General features: G+C 38.0%; 1 protein-coding gene across 3 annotated transcripts in view; it reads left to right on the top strand.

Moving 5' to 3' along the window:
* Positions 1-1,083: 1,083 nt before the first annotated feature.
* LOC145994933 (polycystin-2-like) overlaps positions 1,084-26,199 on the top strand; it is a 73,898-nt gene continuing 48,782 nt past the window's right edge. For 2 of the 3 annotated variants that reach the window (XM_083131440.1, XM_083131442.1), the window contains exons 1-4: positions 1,087-1,752; positions 9,608-9,721; positions 21,734-21,861; positions 24,644-24,772. In XM_083131440.1, the coding sequence (XP_082987566.1) occupies positions 1,527-1,752; positions 9,608-9,721; positions 21,734-21,861; positions 24,644-24,772 (597 nt within the window). In that variant the 5' untranslated portion in view covers positions 1,087-1,526. Of the gene's footprint in view, positions 1,753-9,607; positions 9,722-21,733; positions 21,862-24,643; positions 24,773-26,199 lie in introns of all 3 variants that reach the window. The other variant, XM_083131441.1, reaches the window with a different exon arrangement.

Here is a 26,199-nt window from a genome sequence, read left to right as displayed (position 1 = left end):
TTTTTCTTTCCCTATGGTAACAATAGTGTTCTTAGACAGGCCGAAAGCAGCAGCAGTCCTGTCCAGAACTTTATTTACAGAAATGATTGGACCCCCATTGTTTTTCTCTTGCTCAAATTATTTGCGCTCAGAACAAACCATCTCCCGCGTTTGTCCTTTGAGAAGAATTCCTTTTTCTTTTAGTGCATGGCCTCTTTGGTACATTGTCATCTCGAGTATTGCCTCCTGTGCTTGACGTTCTTCACACAAGCTCACGACACACTCAAGAACAGAAAATTATGTACAAAAAATAACAACTAAAACAACACTCTATATACAACAATGAATGCTCTAAATTCAATAAACACAAAACAACGGACCGGTTAAAATATCACAGCAACGCAACAAACAAACAACACGTCCTCTCCCAACAACATGAAATCTGATCGCAGGAAGAATCGCCCGACAAGCGGCAACACCGAGATAAACGTTTTCTGTTGCTAGGTAACCAGGGCTTGGGTGAAGCACTGGGAAGATTTTGATTGGCTCGCATGCCAGCAACCCACCCTCCAGCAGTGCCGTAGACCCGATTTCAACACGTGCTTCCCAAGCGTCAATACCAAACTAATTTTGCGGCAGGATAATAGAAGCATGCTTGAAGTATGGTCTTAACGGAAGTGACGTCACTTAGTACAGTTCGAAATCGTCAAGTTCACGAGGAATCGAGACCTCTGGGCAGGTCACACGAGGTTGGAGGCTCGGTCACGTGACAAGTGGACTTGTTGTTCATTTGTTTGAAATCGCGGAGGTAGAAAGCCAGTAAGTTGTTGGTTGCAGTTCTTCGAATGTTTGGAAATGTATGTATTAGAGCATTTACAAATGCTATGTGATTTCTGTGGTGAGAAACAAGTGTTTAAAACGTGGAAAACCAACGTCCTCGGTTATATCTATTGATCGTATTTGGCGCTGCAGTCGAAGTGCAGTTCGAAAGATCTTCACTTCCAGTCCACGACTTCAAGACCGCACTGCGAGACCATTCTCCAAGTATGCTCGCTTCAAGTACGGTCTTGCATCTTTCGGACACGGCCTCAAAAGCGCGTAGAATCACGGCCATAGGTGAATGAATATAGTGCTGGACAATTTGCCTAGTTATCAAAACCACTTGTTGCATGTGGGTGTCACTTATCGCACGTACGTCAAACAACTTTTCGGTGAAAGTGCTGTAGATGATGAAATGCTGTGCTTGGCCGAGAAGGTGTTCAATTTAAGTGCGATGAGTTATACCCATTTCATGCTTCGAACGTCAATGTCAAAGTTTATTGTGGTTACTTTGTGTTTTGGAAACCCGCATGACTGTCTTAGAAATACATTTTGCTGCTTGGAAACAATTAATAGGGGAGGGATATTCCCACAACTCCGAAATAAACAGCACTCGAGTGAAGAATATAGTGTCTTTCGTATGAGGAAAGTTTTCGAGTGAAGAATATAGTGTCTTTCGTCTGAGATTTTTTTTTTTTTAAGAACCATATCTCCGTGGTACACACAGCATGCAAAATAGACAACCGACTGCATCTCCACTTCGAAGTGAACATTCACGGGAAACAGGTGTAATTTCTTCAGCAGACGTTAATCAGAGCAGAAATGCTTCTTCAAGAACTCTTAATAACTTGACTGAGGAGGAGGGAAGTTCGGAAGCCATTCCTCCACCTCAAGCCAAACAAGGATTTGATTTTCATCGCCCAAAAGAAAGTTCAAAGAAAGGACGATGCCTAGGTAATTTACTTATTAATAGAAAATAATGAATAAACGTAATTGCATTGCAGATTTGGGGCTAGCGCCAATGGTTCGCAATTATTTCCAATTTCTAAATCCTGATACTAACACGACACCAAATTTTAACTATGTTTCCTAACCTAACAGAACTAACCTATCCATGCGCCAATGGTTTGTGGGGCTAGCGCCAATGGTTACAATTATTTCCAATTTCTAGATCCTGATACTAACACTACACCAAATTTGAACTATGTTTCCTAACCTAACAGAACTAACCTATCCACGCACCAATGGTTCGTGGGGCTAGCTATTCTCCGTCGGAGAATTAATTTTGGTAACACTTTACTATACCGGAGACGGATTTCTTCAAATTTACAGGAGGAAGTACTTATGCAAATCATTATCTGTAGCGTTGTTTATGTTCGGGAATGTAGTTTTGATCCATTTTAATCCGAATGCATGTGGTTTTCTACGAAAATCTATTTCCGATGCACTATTGCTGCTGCTGCCATTTGCTGTCTGCACGAGAGCACAATACACTCTCGTATTGTCCGTATATGCTAAATTGAACGAAAGGAGTGCTAATGGAACCTAACCTAACAGGCCTAACCTAACCTAGTAGGCATACCTCACCCCCGTGATGGTTTGTGGGGCTATTGTGATTTTTTTGGCTAACGTCAATGGTTTTTGGGGCTACCCGTGGATGGTTTGTTGGAAATAAGGAACAGCAGTAATTACTCGTTAATATAAGAAATATACATTATTTTCGTCAGAAATTCATCTAAAGTAATGTTCCGCAATGCAGAATAGTACATTAGCAATGTAAAAAATTGTGAAATAAATCATTGATAGGTGTCTCCGGTATAGTAAAGTAGTACCTTAATTTTCAACAAACAACATGAATTTCAGCTATGAAACATTCCCACATCACACAAAACACCTTCCCGATGTTCGACAATGCTACAGGAACTTATTACGGTAAGTAGTTTCTTCTGTAAAAATAAATAAATGTGTCCGAAGGATAGTAAACAAGTACCGTCAGGTCTGAAAATTTTACATTATCCACGTGAAGCTGACGGATAGCCCCATGAAGGTTAGGTCCGATAAGGTTAGGTTCGGTTAGGTTAGGCAAGCATAGTGAAAAAAAAAAGGGGTTGGAAACGGTGACGGGGGCTTACGTCATCAAACGTTCACAGCATGCAGTTCACGTAGCGACAGCAATGGCAGTTGTGTGTCTGTGAGATATTTCTCTTGAAAAATACGTGATTTCCTGGTCAAATATATTCCACGATGAAAGAAAATACCTCGACGAACGTTGGAAGGCTTGGAGAAACTCATTTCCGTAAGCAGTTTCTTCTGTAAAAATGAAGAAATGTGTCTCCGATATAACAAACTATTACCTTTATACATTGGTCTATGGTATTATGTTTGAAAGATTTGATAATGAGAAGGTCAGCAAACCAAAATATGCAAAGACAGCTTAATGGATCCGATTGTTTTATGATTATTTTTTTTTAAATTCTCCTAGCAGGAAGACTAATTACCGTAGAATTTTGGGGTAACGGTTCCGATTGTTCTTTGATTTCTCCTAGCACAAAGACTAATTATCATAGAATTTTGGAAATCATTGTCACACGAAAAAAAAACTTGAAAATTACCTTACTCACTTCTCATGGACAAGATATTCTCCGTCAACAAGTGACAGTAAATGTCATAGAAGCGTGGGAGTAAATGTAGAAGTAAATCGGAACCTTGGTAGAATGCATTTAGGGACTTTATGTTAATGCTAAGGGAACCAAACCTAACCTGCCTAACCTAACCACGAAAGCATATGTTGAACAAAATCTTAAGTAATCGCTAAAGTATGTGTTAACAGACGTACATCGAAATTGAACCATGTAAAAATTGCATTCTTAGCATGATGAAATCGCAATAAAACAAAAGGAACTTGGGCCAATTTTGGCAATCATTGTCACGAAATTTGAATCTTCCATAAAGTAATGAGCACTGTTTGGAATTTGAAAAAAGTTATTTATGTTGAAAAAAAACAACTGAGAAATTACCTTACGCAAGCATGCATGCTTCCCATGGACAGTTTATTTTCCGTTTACAAACGACTGTAAGTTTCGTAGACTAGTGTGAATGAATGTAGAAGGGTACCATCGACGGTCCGAACACCCGCGATAAGGTGATGATTTTTGTGTCATTTATGAAGATTATGTTCTATACGAACGATTTGTGTTGTTTTTAGCTTTAGGAGATGTATTATAGTTTAATGAGAGTTTTTTGATGAAACTATTTATGACGTCATTTTCATCGTTGCCATCTGCATGTGATAAGAAGGAACATGTTGTTACGTTATTTGTGTTTTGGGTAACTGTTCGATCTCAGGTCAACGGATTTCCGTAAAACTTCAGTATGGTCCCAACACCTCTCACTCGTTTCTTTCGTCATTTTTAACATTCATATCCTACTTATGTATTCTGCATTACGATAGGTTCTTCAAGGCGGTATTTTGCTTTTTACACGAAAATAATTTCAATTTGTGACATGAGGAGTTGTTGTTCCTTATTTCGCTTCCGTAAGACACAATATGGCAAGACAGCTTGACTAGCGTGGTACAGCATCATTGGGTATGCAGTGTTTCCAACCTTGTCAACCGAAAAATCTCCACGAACATTTTTGAGGGTTGAGTTTTAAGTTCCATAATTCACACCACTTTATTAGAGAATCAAATTCTTTTGCAGAAGTGTCATGTCACTGAAATTGGAGATTTTACTATATATTTCGCAATCGTCAGCGAACAAGAAAAGTTTTTTGCATGAATTGGAAAGATATTCTGGAAGATCATCAAGATACAGGATGAAGAGAAGAGGTCCAAGAACACTGCCTTGAGGTACACCAGAAGATACAGCTTGATAAGAAGAAGACATTCCGGAAAGAACAACTTTTTGGAGTCAGTAGCTTTCGAAAAATCCAGATATATTACATCCAGTTGAGAGTTTTCAGATATAGAGTTGATAGGGTCAGATAATAAAATGCTTAAGTTGGTTAAGCAGGAGCTACCTGGTAAGAAGCCGTGCTGTGCTGTATTCATATATGGAGAGGTAAATTTGTAGAGTCGGTCCTTTATTGGTGAAAGAAGGGAAATAGGCCTATAAGAAGAAACAGCACACTTGTCTCCAGATTTATATAGTGGTACTACAGTAGCATTTTTCCATGAATCAGGAAATGTACCCCTCATTGAAGCATCTGTTTAATAAAATAGAGAAGGGAATAGCGAGAGAAGAAGCAGCGTTTTTTAGGAAAATAGAAGGGATTTCATCAGGACCATTGGCGCGATTTTGAGGCATTGAAGATAGGATGTGTTGCACTTCTTCTGGAGACGTGGAGAGTGACAGCAAACTGGATGGAGGTTGGGAAGGGATGAAGCCGGTGTATTCGAGGTTGTATTTATGGAGAAAAAATAGTTAAAAAGATTAGCTTTGTCAGGGCTGTCTGCGCATACTGAGTCATGTTTTACTTTCAAAGGTATTCGGGAATTTTGCCTCCTTGAGTTGATTAGTGACCAAAAACGTTTGGGATTTGATTTGATATTGTTTGTGATAGCACCGATGTATTCCTTGTATTTGGTCTTCTGCAGTTGTTTAGAGTGACGTCGTAAGTCTGTGAAAGTTTTCCGTGTGTATTCAGTGGGAAAATGTTTCCAGAGATCCCAGGCCTTTTTTCGGTTTCCAAGGGCAAGTAAGAGCTCAGAGTCGAACCAGGAAGGGTATTTGCTTGATTTCGTTTTTTTGAGTGGCACGTAATCCTACATCACTGCATGAATCACATCAGTCAGCACATCCCACGCTCGTCGACACTTCCACTCTCCAGGATTGTCCAGGGAATGGAATCCAGCGCCAAACGGATGTCACCCCATTGTCCTTTGCACCAAACAAGGTATTGGCGTGGAGGGGGTGGGAGGTCGTTGACTCTTCAGGTGGTCCGGGAGCCAGAATACAGCATCCAGCGATTCATGGTCCGAAGTGATGAGGTTTCTCGAAGGGAGTGATGAAAGAATGTAGTCCAGGTTATTGTCTTTTTGTGTATTGAACATATTGTGCTGTTGAAGTCTGAGGCCATGTATGAAGTGATCCATGAAGTTCTTGTCTTTTGTAAAGCCATGCGTGGAGTCTGTCCATGTAATTGAGAGATTGAAGTCTCCGAAAAGTATTACGTCGCCCATAGAGGATGCCGACAGCACAGAATCGTAGCAAGCCTCCAGAACTGCTACGGGGCAAGTTTTGTGTGGCCTGTAAAAACAACCAATGAAAAGTTTGTTGTTTTTGCCAAGAAGAACCTCAACCCACAGAATTTCACAGTCGCGATCCAGGTCACTTCGCACCACACTTTTCCATTTGTTATTTATGCAAAGCATCACTCCCCTGCCCCTTGAGCCTCGGTCTTTCCTGTACATAGTGAAATGTTTTGAAAAAGGCAGTTCGGAATCCAGTACATTGTCGTTGAGCCACGTTTCGGTTATTGCAATACAGTCCTGCTCCATAAATTCTCCTAATTCCAAAGTGCAGTCAGAAAGTTTATTTTTTATGCTCTGGGCATTATGATAGTATGCACTGAATTTGTTTTCCATTGGCCTGGGGCCTGGGTTTAACTTAATGTCTCCACACAGCAGCACAAGAAAAAGAAAGTTCAAGAGCCAGTGAGGCGGGGGCTTACCTTGGCCACTGTCCATTGCACGTGTCTCCCTCGGCGAAGCAGAGAAAAGCGTCGGGAGGATGCCTGCCGCTGGAACAATGAAACACCTCTCACTGCATTTACACTCACTCGGGCTAATATTTTTACCATCGGCACTGTTCAATAGCAATAGCTTAACATCCGTGCAAAGTACCACAATAAAGAAATAAACTGAGAACAAAGAAAATCCAATCTTATGCGGAGCGCGATCTGACAGCTTTCTACAGCTGGCGGCCATCTTGTATCAGGGCGTAATTCTTGGAAGTGAAGAGCAACCCTTGGAGGTTGTACTTTATGCATCATCTGGAGTTTTTGTGAATGGGTGGGGGTCAGTTTGTTGGTGTAATATGTGTGTGTGTTATGATATAGGGACATTAAATGAAAAATGATCCTACTCCATGTAAATAATGAAATGAATTAATATGGAAATTATTATTGTTTTTAATGCCATTAAAGTTTAGGTCTTTATGAATACATATAATTTGCACATTTCACCAATAAAAGTTACTAACGTCTGCAGCCTATATGCTTCACAGACAAATGAAGTCATAATTTGCTACATTTTTGAAGCGTCACACATGCAATGCACTTTCTTTAATGCTTTTCATGCATTCAACCTATGCCATTATACTCAAGTTTATTTCATTGTTAGCAGACACTACAAAGTGCTTCATAATTCTGTGATATCAGTTCATTATGATTATATTAATCCAAAAATAGGAATTTTAGCTTTCCTGGTGACATGATTCGAACAAGCGTTCTTGAGTTACCAGCCAGGTTAAGTCGATGTTGGCTTCCAACATTTCGAGCGCATACATTGCTCTCATCATCAGGGAATATACAGATGGGGGACAAAATAATACGAACACCTGTGAAAAAGTGTGCCACATCTGGCACCGGCAGTACAGCAGTACCAGCTGGCACCAAATTCTGCCACCTAGTGGCCATGAAGGGGAAGGTATTAGTCTGTAAACAGCAGTCATTGGTGGTGCATTCGTCTATCGTACACTATCAATAGATGCTGCAATGTCAGACCTGACAGAGTTCCAAAGAGGCATGATTGTTGGAGCACGTTCAGCAGGAGTCATGGTGACGGAAACCGCAAACCTTGTGGGGTGTGCAAGGAGCACAGTATCAGCCGTTATGACAGTGTACACAACACAAGGTAAGATGGCATCTTCAAAGCACAACAGTGGACGAAAGCAAAGCTTGCTGTTCGGGATAGGAGGGTGTTGAAGCGCATAGTGGCCAGAAAGCACAAGCAATCGTTATCCGAGATAACATCTGAAATGAACAGGCATCTCCAGAACCCCATTTCAAACAAAACTGTCAAAAGGGAACTCCATGCTACAAACATTAATGGCAGAGTGGCAATTCGTAAACCGTTGTTGACATCACGTAATGCTGTCAAGCGACGCCAATGGTGCAGAGCTCACAGAAGTTGGTCCCCACAGCAGTGGCAACAAGTCATCTGGTGTGATGAATCAACATTCACGTTATTTCAGACTACCGAACACGTTTATGTTTGGAGAACGCCCCGAGATGCTTTACATCCTTACTGCCTCTTGCCGACTGTGAAGCATGGAGGTGGGTCCATTATGGTGTGGGGTGCGATATCTTGTCACGGTATGAGACCACCTGTTTTTCTGCATGGGAAGATCAATGCCAATCACTATCGGAGCATTCTGGGGGATCATCTCCATCCTTTTGTCCAGACTTTATTTCCTGGGGAGCGGCCGCTTTTTCAAGACGACAACGCTCCTATCCACAGTGCTGGGTCTGTCCAAACATGGTTTGAAGAACATGACGATGCAGTAGGACATCTTGAATGGCCCCCACAGTCTCCTGACTTGAACATTATAGAACATTTGTGGGGATATTTGGAGTCCAAACTGCGTGCTCGAAGTCTGCCTCCAGCCAAACTTTCGGAATTGGAGACTGCTCTGGAGGAAGAATGGCTCCATATTCCCTTAACCTTTTTTCATGAACTCTATGCATCCATCCCACGTCTCATACAAAGTGTACTTCAGTCACAGGGTGGACCAACCACATGTTAATAAAGATTTTCTCTAATTTCACAGGTGTTCATATTATTTTGTCCCCCATCTGTATATTCATATAGAACAATCTATGTACTCGAAACGTTGGAAACCAACATCGACTTAACCTGGCTGGTAACCCAAGAACACTTGTTTGTATTTTAATCCAATCTCAAACCTTACATCTTGTGTGCAAAATGTCACATACAAAATGCTGGAATGCCCCTATGTCATAAACGTACAGTAATGTAGTATTACTATCATTGTATCCTTGTTGAGGAACTTTAATACATCATACTTATTTTTATTTACTTTATTTCTTTCAAGTTTCAAACCATTACTACACAACATGAAGAATCTTTGAAAGTTAGGTGTTAAATTTTTAAGTCGCAAAGTTCATACTGTGCAACTTCTTGTATTTGCAATTTCATAAACTGTCATGTTACCATTTATTCTTTGAAATAAATGTTGGAATATGAAACTAAGTTCTGACCTGATTTCTAGCTCAACTAATGTTTTTCTTTGGATGGTTATTCTGCTGAAATAATAATGACTAACATTTTTTGACTATCAACTACTTTGATGGCCAAGTGAATTGACCAGTCGACTCAAAGGTTTTGCCATAGAAACTCCCTGGTTCAAGTCTTAACACTTTGAAGGGTGTTTATTTGTGCATGTCAGCTTGCACATCATTTGTCCTCATCTTGGCAATTGTAACAGAAAAGTGACAGTAAAATTAGATTTATTTGGCTCTTCTACCTAGGTATAATCAAGGGGATTGGCTGACCCATTCCATGTACACTTTATGACCAAATGTTTTGCACAAGAATGACAAAATCATAAGTTTGTACTGCAATTTTAATTCCAAACACAAATTTCACTTAACACAGTCAATATTTACTATCTGTTGTAGCCCATGTGTGGTAACAGTATTCATAAGATACACCACAGTACATCTGTCCACCTGATTTTTTGACAGTTTACAATTTTTCTAGAAATTTTAATAATTTCAGTTATTCATTATGTAATTTTAATTATTGATAATTATGCAAGTAAATTTGATTCTTTCTTCCTTGTAGGAATATTTATGACATCGGCAATTGGACAGAAACTGGGAGATAAAGAACTTGTAATACAAGGTCTTTTCAAGGAATTGATACTGTATGTCTTTTTCCTTATTCTTCTCTGTATAGGTAAGTGTGCATTCTTTTATGTGGATCTACAAGGAATACTCATTAGTATTTATAGTCAGTTACAAAGTAAAAGTTCATGTAAAACATATTAAACTATTGTATTATTTGCATTTATATTAGGTTGACTATTACTGTAGGAAAAGTAAGAAAACAAGTAACGTAAATTAAGTAATGGCATTTTGTATTCACATGGAACTGCAGTGGGAAAGTTTTTATTTAGTTTTTGCTTTGTATTAATATTAATATAAATCATCCTGCACCATAGTCATGTGGTCTAAAGCGCAAACTTTGGGATCCGGCTATGGGATGCATGCAGGTTCGAGTCTCCTGGGGAAGTGTAAGAACTTTACCTGAGATTTCAGCCTGTGTATGGGATGGGTGGCCACCCACCATCGTGAGGAAATTGAAGAGGTATGAATGAGTAGCACAACCCGGTCATGGAAACCTACAACGAGGATCATGGTGCTGACCACACATCACCTCATAACTAGTTGGTGACCTAGCAGGTGGTAGTGAGGCCAGCAGTCAGTACGTAGGCCCAGGCCCTCACAGGATGTTTTGCCTTGGGTTATTTTATATATTACTTATGTCTTGCATTCGTGTTTCACTTTTATTGTGCAGATATTGTTGTTGGTGTAGAAAGAGAGTGACAGTGACACAGAGAAAGACATTGCACTTTTTGATTCTATCCTCAGTAAAGTAATTCTGAAGTCAAAAACTAATCAATTATCTTTGTTGTTGTTGTTGTTATAGCAACTCCCCTCCTGTGAGAAACGTTTGTTGGGGAGGGGATTTTTTAGGAGAAGATTTTTGGTGGGGAAATAGATTTACAGATTTTTTAAAAAAGGTAGAAAACTACTGAGAATTGCTTAGAGGCAGAAGTCAGAGAAATGAACCTGTGAAAAACGGTAATGGTATATTAAATATTGTTGTTGTGCTTGGAAGTGAATATGGATCTTGCACATATCTTTAAACTAATTTGTTACAACAGGTAAAGAGGAAAACTTGTAATTCCTTTCATATTTCCTTTTTAAAAAAGAGAATTAAAATAACATAAAAACACTACAGAGTGATCTGGAAATGTATTTGAAACTGCCTGAAAAACATCGTGGAATTTACTTTGGTGAATTCACATAGTGAAATGAATGCAAACCCTAAATTCAGAACAGCTAAAACTAGTGGAATGTACATTCAATGGAGTTACTGCCATTTACTGTGTATTTTGATGTTCAAGTAATCAAACACACGGAGGAAGGAAATCTTAAATCCATTCTTGGCATTGGCAACACCACCTTAGATATTTAAAATAGTATGCTGTTCAAACATTTAATATGTTATTATTTTGATTTTATTAGTTTTCAGTTTTTTACTTTTGTTTATTACATTGATTATTATGTTTTTATGATGATAGTGCCAACATTTTTGGAATTATGAAGGTTTCATGAACATTGTGTATTTAATTAAAAGTGTTCTTGTGAATCATTATGAATTGAATGAGCCCCTCATTAAATGTCAGTAATACACAGTTGAATAATACTGATTTCTAAACACAGATATGTGTATTATGTTGCTACATGATTAGAGACCAGATTTTAAAGGGAAAAATTTTCCTATAAAAAGGACTAGAAGAGAAAAAATTATTGCCAAAGAAAGGGGGAAAAGACTATAGTATTTTTGCACTCCACTAAAACTACTATTTTAAATGACAGCGCAATATATACCATTCATATATAAAAAGGGATACATTAAATTTTATTAATGTATCCCTTTTTATACATGAATGGTATATATTGTGCTTTCATTGAAAGTAATATTTCTAGTGGAGTGCAAAGATAAACTATAGTCCTATTTCATTTCCTTTTTTTGACGGTAAAGTACAGTGAATAATCTTACGATCCATTTCGATGAAATCATCCTTGCAAGAGCTTACCACATTCCATAACTTGCTGCCACTTGTACCTGACTTCGCCATTTCACTGACACTCAATACTGTCGTCACTGTCACACAGTTAAGTTAAAACTATTCTAAACAACTTTACAATAAAAGTCTAAATCTAGCAAATAAGTACACTTTCAAACCAGCAGGTGTGCTGCTTACAATGTGTTTGTTGCTGCGTAAGCTCAGATCATATTGCTCCAACAATCACTGCAACGTACTCCAACACTCATGGAGGGAAGAGAATGTAGAAGGTGCTTGTTCTTTCTTTCCCCTAAGCTACACCAAGTAGACAATTGTTGAATGTTTTGTTCAGGGAAAAGAACAATCGTACAAAATATTTCATAGCTTGTCAATAAAGGGACCAAGAAAGATGTTTTTTCAAAAGGTGGGAAAAAAGGAATGTAGGCTGAAAAACCAGTCAATAAAGGGACCAGAAAGGAGAATGTTTTAAAAAAGGGGAATGTGGACTGAAAAAGGGAAGTCAAAACTTGTAATCTTGTTTGTTGAAGATAATTATCAACACTGTTGTTGTTTATTCCATGATCCATGTTGAAAAATAAGAAAGTACTTACTTCCCTTTGAAATTCAGTCTCTACTCATGATGTAAGTTGTTACTTATCAAAATGACCAGTAATGTTGGCATTTTTGGATCGTCCCGATGGCATAATCAGGGTGGCGACAGACCTGGAAAACCAGGATAAGTCATGGAATTTAAGAGGTCAATGTCAGGGAATTTTGTCTTGATTGACTTTTTTTATGTGATGGAATGAATGTGCCAGGCGTTTGCTTTGAAAGATTTCGTTATGAAGCACTACGGAACAGGAAATCTTGTTGCTAAGTCTGAGTATCAACTTCTATCTCTTTTATGCACAGCAGAATTACAGTGCCAGAAACTAGTGATGGGAGAGAGAGAGAGATTTCCGGAGGGGCAGAAAAAATTATAAGCCTCTAAACATTAAGTGGAAAATGCATTGAATTATCATTTTTTTCTTGTCTGTATGGGAGTAGTAAGGGGACAGGACTGTCAACAAATATATGGGGTTGGAGGGGGGGAGTGGCATACCACTGTGGTACCATCTGATAGTTGCCGGACATCGTAGTACGGCATTTTGTCGGACATTCTGAAGGAATATGGAAACAAATAAGGGCTCTATGCAACCCTGTAATTTGTCGAATCTCGTGGTACAGCATTTGCCATATAATAATAATAATAATAATAAATTTTCTTTATTCAGTGGGCGAGGTTCAGCCAAGAGCTGCTCTGCCACCTAACCCTGCCAGATGAATATTTTAGGCTCAATTGATGCATGGATGAAACTCTTATGGAATTGATTGTTTTTGGATGTCTTCGGACTGCAACATCTGACGAAAATGGCATGCATAAACAGAGCCTTGTACATCCAAGTTCATCTGATGTGGTACCACATCATTTCATTGAACAAACTTTTTGGCTGTTTATGCATGCGATTTTTGTCGAACGTACAGTAGCAGTTCCATATTTGTCATTCTGCAACATCTGACAAAAATTGCAAGCATTGCGCTCTTATGAATCCGATGTTTCAGTATGACATTTGTTGTCATTTATGACGTTTGTCAGATGGAACATCCAACAAAAATCACATGCATAAACCAGGGTTGGCCCAGTTTTTCCCAACTGTTTTTTTTTTCTTTCAGAAAACCCCACCTCGAAAAAAATCCAGTCAAAAAGTGGGTTATTTCAGAAAATGTAAATTATTGCCTCAAATGCTTGTGAGGTTCTACGAGTATCATTTTTTTTTTGGAAAACCTGAAAAGGAAAGGCTCAGCAGAGCTTATAATACTAAAGGCAATAAATGTAGTACAAGTCATAGTTTTTTTTTCAGACTATTTTCCTCAAATCATGCTATAAACGGAATTTTTACAGAAATATGAAGAATATGTATCCAAGAAACAAAAAGGAAAATGTATCAGACATTTTTAGATAAAACATTCGCATTGATTGATGCAGCATAGTTGTACAAGGCTTATAATTTTGAAATGTGGTTGCACTTTGGTTATCAGGCACTTTCTTATGTCGGGGAAACCTTAGTGGCATGATGAAGCATTACAAGGGAGAATTAAGCACATTTTATTGAAATGTCGTTAATTGTGGCATAATTAAATGGGAACATTCTTTAAATAATTTTTGTCAATTTTCATCATATTGGGTTGTTTGCTTATGCAAGATAAATGTTAATTATGTCTGGTTAGGAGCTCTATACCCATGTAAGTCAGTTTTAGTTTTTTTTCTTACTATTTTTTCAGGGTGTAGAGTACTCAAGTAAATACAATGTATGTGTATACTTACATTTTGATCATTTTTGACATTTTCAAACCTTTTAATCAGCTATAGTTTTGACCTTTGCACATGAAAATTACAGGAGCATTATGTACTTGCACTATAATTTGACAATAAAATTATCAAAATATGGTGAATGAGTTAGGGTGGATGTCAGAGAGGGATAAGTCATCCATTTAGTGGCCATGATAATTGTTGCAAATCCGGGAACTTTTCTAACGATGGAAGCGGCCCCGGCGCCCACCCAGCGTCGAATAACATGGGTACCTGGGGGAAACCCTGGGGGGTAAAGGCGGTCAGGGGCGTGATGCTGATCACATCACCCCCACTCACGACCGGATCAAGAAAGTGTGGGGCGTTACCCCCACACCCCCTATACGCCTTCATGGCATGGTGCTATGCACAGGGGAGCACTTTACCTTTTATCTTTTTAGAATCATTTAGGTAAAATTATTTATACAGCTAGAAAACTTGTGAGCAAAGTAGGACAATGTGTTTCAAGATGGTGGATGAAAAACTGATTTCCCCCATGTTACAGGCTCTGTGCTATGCCCTACACTTTCGGAGAAAAGGAATTAAACAGTCATTTTAGAGATTTCATTGGGAAGCAGTTTTGCAGTAAAACTTTTAAAATAATATTTCATAGCTTAGGAGAGGAGTGGTGATAAAATCACAAACCTTGAATTTATGATAAAGCTTTAGAGTTGCAATTTTTATAGTTGCAAGATAACTTGAAGGATTGGTCTCACTTGTATTTGAGAAAAATTAGTCATCATGCTTAAGGATAGTAGACGACAGACTGGTTTAACATGTCTTTTGAGATCTTTAAATTATGCTCATATTTGTCTAGGTTACATTTTCGAAGATTAAGAAACACAAGTCTCAGCAATCTTACGGCACCATATGGGTTTTGAGTTTTTAATAAAAAGTCTGTAATATAATGTGTGTTTTAAGAAGGGTGGGGTAAGTCACCAGTTTTGGAACCACAATAACTGCAGCAAATTTAGATGTTTTAGCTAAAATTAATCAACACCTTGGGAATGATTTTGTTTTGCATTTGCATTTGTTCAAATCATTTCAAGATTGTAGATGAAAAATGGATTTTTCATGTGCTGAGGTAGATTCCAAATTCTGGTGACACTTTCAAATGTCTACACTACATTTTTGAGATTAAGAAAAGAAACTCTCAAGAATTTTAGGGCAACACTTATAGTTTGACAGTAAATGTTTTGAAATATAATGCATGTTTGGGGAGTGTTGAGGGGCACTAATGTTTTGATCATGAAAAATGCTATTTTCATAATAGCTAGATATTTTGGAGGATGTATAAGGTATTCCATTTGGACGAAATCAGCCAGACAATTAAATATGGCAAACTTATAATTTGGCATGGTTAATACGTGGAGGAGTTATTTATGCTTGAAACATCCAGAGAAATAATGGAGAAACCAACTGTGATAATCTGTGAACAAACTGTATTGAAGTAGATTTAAAACATTGTGTTGCATAGTATTTTTGGATTATTTAATGGTCTATGTCACCTTGTAAGGAAATGAAATAAATGAGATAAGAAATGTGTTTGTAGCTCTAGCATAATTAATTCCAACATTGGCACAACACTGCATTCACAAAATAATCTGTTTCATAAACTAAAGTTCAGAATGGACTATTCACTAATACTAAAAATATGCTGCATCTTGAAAAACATATACTTTAACATGCTTAAATTTTAGTATCTTTGCAGAGGAAAGAAAGTAACAAACCTAATTGATAAAATTAGAAGTCTCACTGTAAAAAAGTTAGTTATTGCTTTTTTTCTGGGAAAAATGGTTCCGGGACTATTCAAGTTGATTTGTTATGTTATTGTATTACCTGTTAATGTACACATTCACACTGTTATCTGCCATCCTGAATATTAGTCTCTGGACTGGCGTGTGAGCACCACATACCAGTAACAGGACACAGTTGCCAGTTCCTACTGCATGCATTACCTCCACCCTGGGATTTGTTTTTAAAATTGTAAACAAAAACAGTCCCAGGTTGACTTGAATGCCCCTCGTACACACACACACATATACATTTCTCTTATTTGTTTGATTGATTTGGTGTATTTTACTTCTCTTTTCTGCCACATTTGGCTAATCCCGAAGATGAGTATAAGTGATGATATTATGAAATTGATGAAGGGACAAAGAATATCCTCTGACATCGTAGGCATTTCTCTTGCTAAAATAAAATATTATTAGTCCTCACCTATAATGAAGTGCCAGTATAGAGTACGGTTATAGACTGCCAGAAATAAAAAGCACTGGTTATAACATATTTTGTACTCCCCCCACCCTTGTGGTAGTCTGATTGTTGGATACACCAAAGTATGTGTCTCCTTAGGGAATGCAACCCTGAAACTAAACTCAAAGCAACCGCATTAACTATTACACCATCCAGGAAGAGTAGAATCAAGCTGTTGGACAAATATTTTAGAACAGAATATGTTAACAGAAATGTTAAATAGTTTTAGTTTTTGATTTAGTCAACTATACCCTGTACCAATTATTTCTGGAGCAAAGCTGCACATAATGTTAGAGAAGGGGAGGAAATAGAGTGGACAGAAGGAAGCAGTACACACTCCTACGAAGGCTGGTAACTAGTTGCTTACCCCCCCCCCCCACCCAGTTTCCTCTCACGTGTTCATTGGTGGAGCTGTCTTGCATCACTACTTGCACAGAGACTTGTTTTCGTTCGCTTGCTCCAGATATATCTGGGACAGGGTATAAAGCAATTCAAATTGAATGTTAACAATACATTACTACCAGAGGAAAATGTATTTAATTTTTAAACCTTGAAACAACTGCAAAAACCCACCCAGGTTGGGTTTTTTTAAAAATCTGGGCAAAATGCCAACCCTGGCATAAACGGAGCCTTAGTCTGCTGCACCACTGCAAATATGCTGCTGGAATTTTATTACTCTTTTCGCTCACTTAATCTTATTTAATATAGCAATCCCTACAAAGGTTTTCTTTCTTCCACTTGGCGTAATACAGGTTTTGCCCAAGTTACAATTCGTTTACGACGACATTGAACTATTCTTCGATATCAAGAACAATCCAACAAATCAAGATATTTATATATGTTGAATAGTATCACAAAAAGGTGAAACAGAAATCTGCATTGGTAAACGTTATAAAAATTTGACAAGCGCATGCTCCTGACCTCAAGTTTTCTGCAACATTCGTATTGCAATTAACACCCCCCCCCCCCTTTCTGTTGTGTCTGTTTAAACTCGTGAGGGATGGATATTAATCTGTCACTGAGTCAAGTTAATGTGCAATGTTATGAATAAAATACTAATAATAAATATGTAAATATTTTGATGTTATAATTGCACAAATCATTCAGTCCTAAAAGCATATCACTTTCTTCAGTAATTGACATTTCCCTGCTAAATTTTCACATTTCATCTACTGATTTATACGAGGGGCATCCAGAAAGTAAGTTCCAATTAGCAAGGACTTTGATTTTTTGCAAACGTTATAACAGTGTAAAATGTTAATTGCTGCGAAGTAGTGTTTATGAATGTGCAGAGATGTCTGGACACATTTTTCACTCGTTCAAAATAGTGAAATAACCCGAATATGGCATAAAATGTTAATTGTTGGCAGTTTTTGCCAATTTTAAAAACTGTACTTAAACAACGAAGAAATACCTTGAAATCTAACATTCTTGTATTTTTTTAGGCTTATAGAAACAAAATGTGCCATATTTGTGTATATAGAACGTGCAAGTTTTCCAACATTTTTATCCAATAGAAAACAATAATGCATGTTATACATGGAAAAATTCCGATATACACATTAAATCACACATTTCCCACGATTTTTTAACTTCTATCAGAATAATTTGCACTACAGAGCAAAGTGGCGGGTTTCTGACAGGAGATCGAGTGTGTATCTACCGTCACACAGGAGCCGCATCATCAGTATTTGTGGCACGAGAAGTATCTTAAATTACCGAGCTAAGTGGTGTGATTTTGATAGGGATTGAGTGCTCACCTACCGCCACAGGGGAGTCGTAACATCGGCATTTGTAGAGCGAGAAATCATTGAAAGTAACTTCCTTAAAAATTGGTTCGAACAAATCAAACTGTCACGAAAATACGTAGACAATGTGACCTACAATTGAAAATTATAATTTAAAAGCACAATGGAAGTACACGTTTTGGTATATTTGGCAGGAAAATGTTCTAAAATAAAAACACGAATTTTGGAAAATATAACACTAAAAAGTCAAAATAGAAAGATAATGCCAATTTTTGGTGCCGTAATATATCGGTTTCTGTCATGTGAGATTCATTGATTGATTTAGAATTAGTAGGGCCTCCCCAATGGTGCAGTGGTAGCGTCGTGGCCTTGTAATCAAGGTGTCCCATGTTGGATACCCGGTGAAGGCACATAGTGGGTCAGATCCCACTTTAAACTGTAGGTCCAGTCCCGATTAGCCTTACTGTACATAAAGTTGATTTAAAACACCAAATCAATCAAAAATCAATCAATTTAGAATTAGTGGTGCACCGCCAAGTATGGCCATTATTCACCCTTCAGTATATATCGGGAAAAATCCCCTTACCTTAAAATTAAAAAGGGGTATGGAAAATAACTTTCCCAAAATAACTTCCAAGGTATCAAATTCTCACCAAGAGGCATAGCCCATGAGACCTAAAATTTGAAACAGTACTTTAGAAACACCATGAAAGTATAAATTTAGGTATATTCCCCAGAAATGCACTAAAATCAGAATGTGAATTTTGTGTGTGTGTGTGTGGGGGGGGGGGGGGCACGAATTTTGGAATAAAATAACTAAAACTCAAGATCCATACCGATTGGGCATAAATAAAACAAGAATATCAGTAGTAATTTATTTTACTTAGTTTATAATTGGCAGGGAAAAATGTAAATTTTGTCCTGGAAACCTTGGAAAATTCAGGGAATTTCATTTCTCCTTGTTTGTAGACACCCTGATAATGGTGACACTGGTAACTTGTAATCAAGGGTTCCCAGGTTCATTTCCTGATGGAGGTACATTGCACAATGGTTCGAATCAGGCAACCCTGGGAGTAAGGTGGTCAGATCCTGGTGCTGATCACATCACCTCTAAAGTGGCTGAGATTGTGGCCTTCATGGCACATTGCTATATGCATGGAGAACTTTACCTAAACAAACAACAAACAGCTGTCATTGCCTTGTAATCAAGGGGCCCAGGTTCGATACCCGGTGGAGGCACATAGTGGTTCGGATCCCACTTTAAACTGTAGGTCCTGTCCCAATTAGCCTTACTGTGCTTAAAGTGGACTTAAAACACCAACTCAGTCAATCAATCAATAAACAAACAACTTTGATATACATTGTGCCATTGTCAGCATTTGCAGAAATACTTTGAAAAATGTTAACCTAAATTGCCTTTGGTCACAAGGTGCTTCAAGGTGATCAAATGCTGTTGATCCACTTTTCTTGTTACTTAGTTACATATCAACAAGTTTGTGTTGACTGGTAGAGTCAAGCTTGTTGGTATAGTAACTCAATTAAGAGATATCAATAAGTGTGATTCATGGTCTTTACGGCATGGTTTCTATACAATAAAGTCAAGTCAGACATAAATTATCTTTAATTTATGTCTTTTACATTTCGATGAAAGTAGAACATTTAGTAGGCTCTTGTGTGACCAAATGGTTGTCACTCTTCTGTTTGTACAGTACCGGGTTCAATATCAAATTTGAGCCCCCAAATTTTTGGTGTTGATCCAGAATCGTGAGGACGATTAGACAATTATATGGTTGGAAAAAAACAAAAAACGGTTCCAGTCTCAATGTACAGAAAACAGTGTCAACATGCTGATCATCTTTCACCCAATGAAAAAAGTGGTTTGGCAGTTCAGGATCACCTTTTATCACTTAACACTTTGACGATTTTCATATCGATGTTTCTTCTAAAATCTAATTGCAGTGTTTGTTTTTGTTTTTGTTTTTCTTTGGATAATCTCAAGCGATTGAAAACCTGATTCTACATTTGGTTCAGTTTGGTTAATTTTAGGGATGTGCCAATACCGATAAGGTAGTGATATAAAATTTACCAATATTCTACAAATGGTTCATTGACCTCGTTAATAAATCTGTTACCAGATGAACTAAACTTTTGCAATGGAAGGGAAGCTGTATATTTAAACATTTACTTTAAAAAAATGTGTAGGATAGAGATTATATATTTATATCCATGAAAATTATAACAAAAATGGCACATATTGAATCAAATTTTAAGATATTTATGGTTCGATAAAATAATCGGTAATTTTGCCGATACACCGGTATGCCTATATCGGCTTATACCAATAGAGTAACGATTAATCTATCCTATCCGTAGTTAATTTACATGTTTTTTTCTATCTAGGATAATTGTGACTGAGGATGATGATGCACCGGGTACATGAAATAATACTAAGAATGGAACAGTACTCTATTGATATTGTCTGCTAAAGCCATATCAATGTTTCAGTTTGATAACAATTACACTGATTCTATATATTGTGCTGAAAACAAAAATACGTTAAAAGTATTAAATTTCGTCTACTTACGTAAGTGAGTATATATTCGTTGTATACTACGTTTCAGAAGCTTTACTGCTTCCTTCTTCAGGTGGTCGTGTTTTAGGCTCGGAACATCAAGCCACGTCGGAGAAGTGTCATACGAGGATACTAGGTAAAAGGTTGGGGTTAAAAACACTTCATGGCGTTCGACACATACAAATTTAAAACTACCTTTGTAGTGCTACAGTAGCAGCACGGCAGCCTGCACAAGCCTGTGTTCGATTGGTTTTATCATCAAGTGATATGTGTCACTTGTTGCTTCGATGTGAATTTTCCCTAAATGAGCAAGTTGGAAAAGAGAAAACCACGTGGCACCATGTGAAAGTATTGGAATCCTATTAAATTAATATTATTGCCATTTTACAAAGAACAACTTTAAATTACGAAATAAGGAAGTACCGTGTCTGCGATTCATTCTGCAACTTACCCAAATTGTTGATTTCTTTCACGTGTTTCTTGGAGTGTGGACATTATTTGCAGCAATACACTTGTGACTTCATTTCAAAGATGGCTGCAAGTTTTGCACTGCCAATTGGTATGTTCTCAATTCCACACTCAACCCAAGTACGTTTTAAGTGTGTGATTTTGTTTTGGAGAGGCATATTTCAATTGTGAAAAAGCACTTGAAACACTTCTGCAACCAATGAAAATCCAAGAGAGGCCAATCACAGGCTTCTTCTGAATCTGCACAGTAATAACGCGTGGCATAGTAGCTCGTAAGGGCAGGTTCCTACCTTCCGACTGCAGGGCTCACTTCCACCTACCGAGGTGGGAGATCATCCAAGCAGTTACAGGGTCACGTGTGGTCAGCACGACGAATCCCCAGTCATTGTTGTAGGTTTCCATGACCAGTTACACTACTCATTCGTAGCTCCCCAATATCCTCACGATGGTGGGTGGCCACCGGTCCCATACACAGGTCGAAATCTCAGGAGAAAAGTTGTTACGTTTCCCCCGGGAGATTCAAACCTGCGAGCATTCCATAGCCAGATCGCATGGCCACGGAGTGGGATGAATCAGCACAGTAGTCACAAGAAATGAGTGATAGCTTAGGTATCTTAGAAATGTAGTTGGTTGGTTACATCTACTTGATGTAACACCTGTACATTATATTTTATTACAGTGGCATTCGGCATGACAAGCTCGTCTACGTTCTACTTTACCAGTGTCATGAAAGGGCTCTTTGTTGACACGCAGTTTGAGCCAGGAAGAGCTTTCAAGGATGTATTTAGAATAGAAGACTTCTGGAAGGTAATACATGGCTGTAGTTATTTGATCATGTCCACTCATGGACACTTCTGTGTTGTAATGATCTCATTGAAATATAATGGCATTGTAACAGTGCAGAAGTGTCCATGATATAGCCCTCTGCCCACAAAAGAATATAAGGTGTCAGATTGATCTGAACATATATATAATACAGAGTTATTTAAAAAGGTTGGTGCAAAAGCAAAGCTGATTTATTCATACCTGAACTGACATGCCATATGACGTGAATTGACATGCACATTACAAGTATTCGGTCTGGGTGCTGTTGGTCAAACATGCAAGAAGCTCATTTCATCGTCACTCTTACTGCATCATTGTCATCAATGGGAACGGGACACATGTGTACAATTTTTACCCATGTTCATGAGCTCCTAGTTTGCTAGCAGGTTATGAGACTTAGGGCCTCCTTGCTGAAGAGACATATCCATCGACCCTTATAACATATCTGGGGTTAGTACATTATGAGGAGTGATACAGAGAAGTAACTCTTCAGCCAAAGTCTGCACCAAATAGAATCTGGCACACTATACTCTGTCCCACTTATCTCTGGAGCAAGGGAATTAAAACAAGTGTCTGTGCAGGTAGTGACGCGAGAGGGCACCAGCAATAAACACGTGAGAGGTAACAGGATTGCATGGAGGGGGGGAGGACTGCAGTTACCAGCCTTCACAGCAGCATGTACTGCTTCCCTCTGTCCACTCAACCCCCCCCCCCTTTCTAGTGGTAAAGTTGTCACCTTGTAGTCAAGGAGTCCCAGGTTTGATACACATGTGTATCGAACTTGGTAGAGGCACATAGTGATTTGGCTTCCACTTTAAACTGTAGGTCCAGTTCCAATTAGCCTATCTGTGCATAAAGTGGACTTAAAACAAAAACAGAGTTTGCATCTGTCAACTGCAAAGTGTGATGTGCTCACCTCCCCACCCCTTCCTACCCCCAGAACAGCCCCCATTTAAATTTCATCATGAATGCAAAACACCCTTTTCCTGCTTCATTGCACTATCGTGCACAAGAACTTGAGGCCTCCTTCCATTTTGTTCCATGAATACCGGAGTCAGTTACTGTTTTATCAATCTTGCTACAGTCCTTTCTTTTTGTACCATCATGTGTACATGATTTAATCTGTATATAGTGTGCAATGTCCATAATTCATTCTGATCGATTGGCCATGGGAGGACTTTGTACAAGTTATGAGCAGGTCTTACCTTGATATACCGTTTTTATACAACACTTTCATAGTGAATGCATACATTATAATGTATTCACTGTACACATCACACCTTCACCTACCGACATTTCCATACAATTAGGGGCTTAAATTAACTCTTTACATCTTTTCGTTTCAAAATCCCAGCACCTCTGTAAACAATTGTTGCTTAATTGTAAACAGTAAAGTATGCCACCACGCCATGAAGGCATATAGAGGGTGTGGGGTTAGAGCCCCACACTTTCTTGATCTTGGCCAAGCCGGGGGTGATGTGATGACGACCATGCCCCTTACCACCTTTACCCCCCAGAGTTTCCTCCAGGTACCCACTTTATATAATGCTGGGTGGGCGCCGGAGCCGCTTCAACAGATTGAAAAAGTTCCTGTTCTACCCCGCCGGGGATCGAACCTGGGTCTCTCGCATGGTAGTCAGTTGCCCTAACGACTGAGCTACCACAGCTTCAATTGTAAACAGAGTAATGGATAATTGGTTAACCCAATAATTGCATAACTTAGATCTCTTGTATTTATTTAGATATTCACCTAACTATTTCTCCATAGATTAATTGACCATGAACTTCCTTCTCTACTCCATTCCTTCATTTATTATTAATACAGTAAAACCTCATTAATCCGGAGTAATGGGGGCGGGGGAGATAAGTTGACCGGTTTAACAAAAGTCTGGATTAACTGAAATAACCTAAAAGAACAGTAGAAAGTGCATTAAAACTCCGTTTTGTAGCAACAAAACACGTTTATTATGGTGTATTTAAAGGGCATAGGCCTAACTACACTACATAACATATTGTGATGTGCATATTACTCACTGCTAAATAAAGAGAAATCATTAAAAAGATCAATTACTTACGTGTGTGAGTACGAAATGTCGATCAAAACACACAAAGTACGACATTTCGTACTCACACACACAAGTAATTGATCTTTGATGTTTTTAACGATTTCTCTTTACCTAAATACACTATACAGTACAGTACAAAGTCTGCAGGAAATACAATTTCATCAGTGGTTGACTGCCTTTTCTTTGGGAAGTTCTCTTGTTGGCTAGAACCACATTTAAAACCTTGCATTCTGCTCTTTTTTTTTTTTTTTTTTGGCCTGTCCGGATTAAGCGGTCCAGCTTATCGGGGTCCGGATTAATGAGGTTTTACTGTACTTATCAATTTATATTTTACTGTGAATGAAAAGTAGTTCAAGGAAGAAGGTGAAATATCTGAATTTTATACCTGATTTGTATTGAAAAACACAGTTAAGTTGTGGTGTCTGTACTTGTAAAATGTCATTATAAGAAGTTATAGAGGTAGGTTGCATGCAGGAGGAGGTGAAATCAGATTGTGTTGTGTGGAAGCTAGGACCCTGCCATTGTAGCCATTGCGTCAACCAGTGGATGTACCAAACGGTAATATTGTTAGTTGAAACGGTCTGACAATATTGTATTAAAATTCTAATCTTTGAATGGCTGGAAAAATGTTTAACTTAAAATAATGTCAGGATGACTAGAAAGGTTACTTAAAATTTTATTTTTTTATTTGTTTGCAGTATTTAGATGAGGTGTTCCTTCCAAATTTATACAGCATGTTTCAGCATAATATGGCTACATCAGATATTGAAGGATCAAAGGCAACTGTTTTTGCAAACAGGGTGATAGGCCCTCCTCGGATGAGACAGGTAAAGATTTCTCCAAATTACATTTGTTGATTTCTTGTTATGCATGATTCGTTGGAAAAAATTGCATTTGTTTTGTCTTATCCCTGAAACAATAGTAGGGTAATATGTATTTTCTTCCTCTTCCTGCATCTGTTGAAAATGTGTCTGTCTGTGTTGTTTTATAAGTTCCTATGACAATTGCAATCTTTGTTGATGGAAAGATCAGGTGATGGAACACAGTTGAAAGAGTAATGTAGAACAACAGGGTAAGATGGATAGACAGACATAACTGCTATGCTGACAGAACCGGAGACTGAAAGAATGACAACAAATTGAATGAGGGTGTTTTTGCTTCATTACAATACCTGTTGATCATATTTTCCTGTAGTGTTTCAAATTCTGTGATGAATATGTGATGTGTGATGAGATATATTTTTTTTACATGGATGTCATCATTGCCATAAACTTAGAGTTACCAGACGTCCGGTTTTTCCTGGACATGTCCTACATTTTAGCCTCATGTCCGGCATCCGGGAGGAATTTGAAAAATGTCATAAATGTCCTACATTTTGAGCATCACATAATATTAATTAGGAAAATAGGTAACAGAAACAAATCACGCAAGTTACAAGTGTATGGACTGCGCTTCCAAACTCAATAGTGAAATTTATTTTGATTCAGTCATTGCCCAAAAAGAAAATGAAGTTTGTCCTGCTATTAAACAAACGGGAAAACTGAAGCACTTAATGAACAAAGTTTTGGGACCACTTTCTGATAACAATGTCACTGTTCAATGCCTGAGCAGAATTTCTTGCCTTAGGGTTTATACTGATGGAACAAGGTGTTGCCCATTCTTATTCAATATTCAATATAATTTGATTGTAAAGCAGGGGTATAGAGAACAAAGTTATTCAGGGTGTCTGCCAGTCAAGAAAGTCATGGTAGTCAAGAAAAAGTAAAGAAAGTCAATAAAAAGGCAAAAAAATATTCTTGTGTTCAAGAATTTTTGCTATCATAATGACTGATTGGTTGATTTAGTTTATTTTACTTCACTTTTTTCTGTCCCTTTGGCTAAACGCGAAGATGAGGATGAATGGTGGTAAGATAAGAAGGATGAAGGAACAGTCACAAACATATAGGGACAACCGACACAAGCCCCACATAAGATTATACTGGCTGCGAGTCCAGACGTCAAAGCCTCACTTGTCTGCCAAACACAGTTCAGGATGCATTAATACGAGAAAGCAGATCTAATTCTCTTCTTAAATTCACCTTCACTTTTCATCTTAACTGGCCCTTTGATAGGGGTTTTCATTAAATAAATATTTATTTTCTTAATTACTAATTTCCAACTTTACCTACGTAGGGTTCGAATAAGTAAACGTTAAGAAAAACGAAAAAAAAAAAAAGGTCTAGAAAAGTCCAGATAAAGTCAATAATTCTGGATG

Source organism: Lepisma saccharinum, chromosome 11 (genome assembly GCF_977018435.1).
Source record: "Lepisma saccharinum chromosome 11, izLepSacc3.1, whole genome shotgun sequence".
NCBI classification, from domain to species: Eukaryota; Metazoa; Arthropoda; class Insecta; order Zygentoma; family Lepismatidae; genus Lepisma; species Lepisma saccharinum.
Note: the sequence above shows the minus strand (reverse complement) of the source record. Positions and strands in the feature narration are given on the sequence as shown.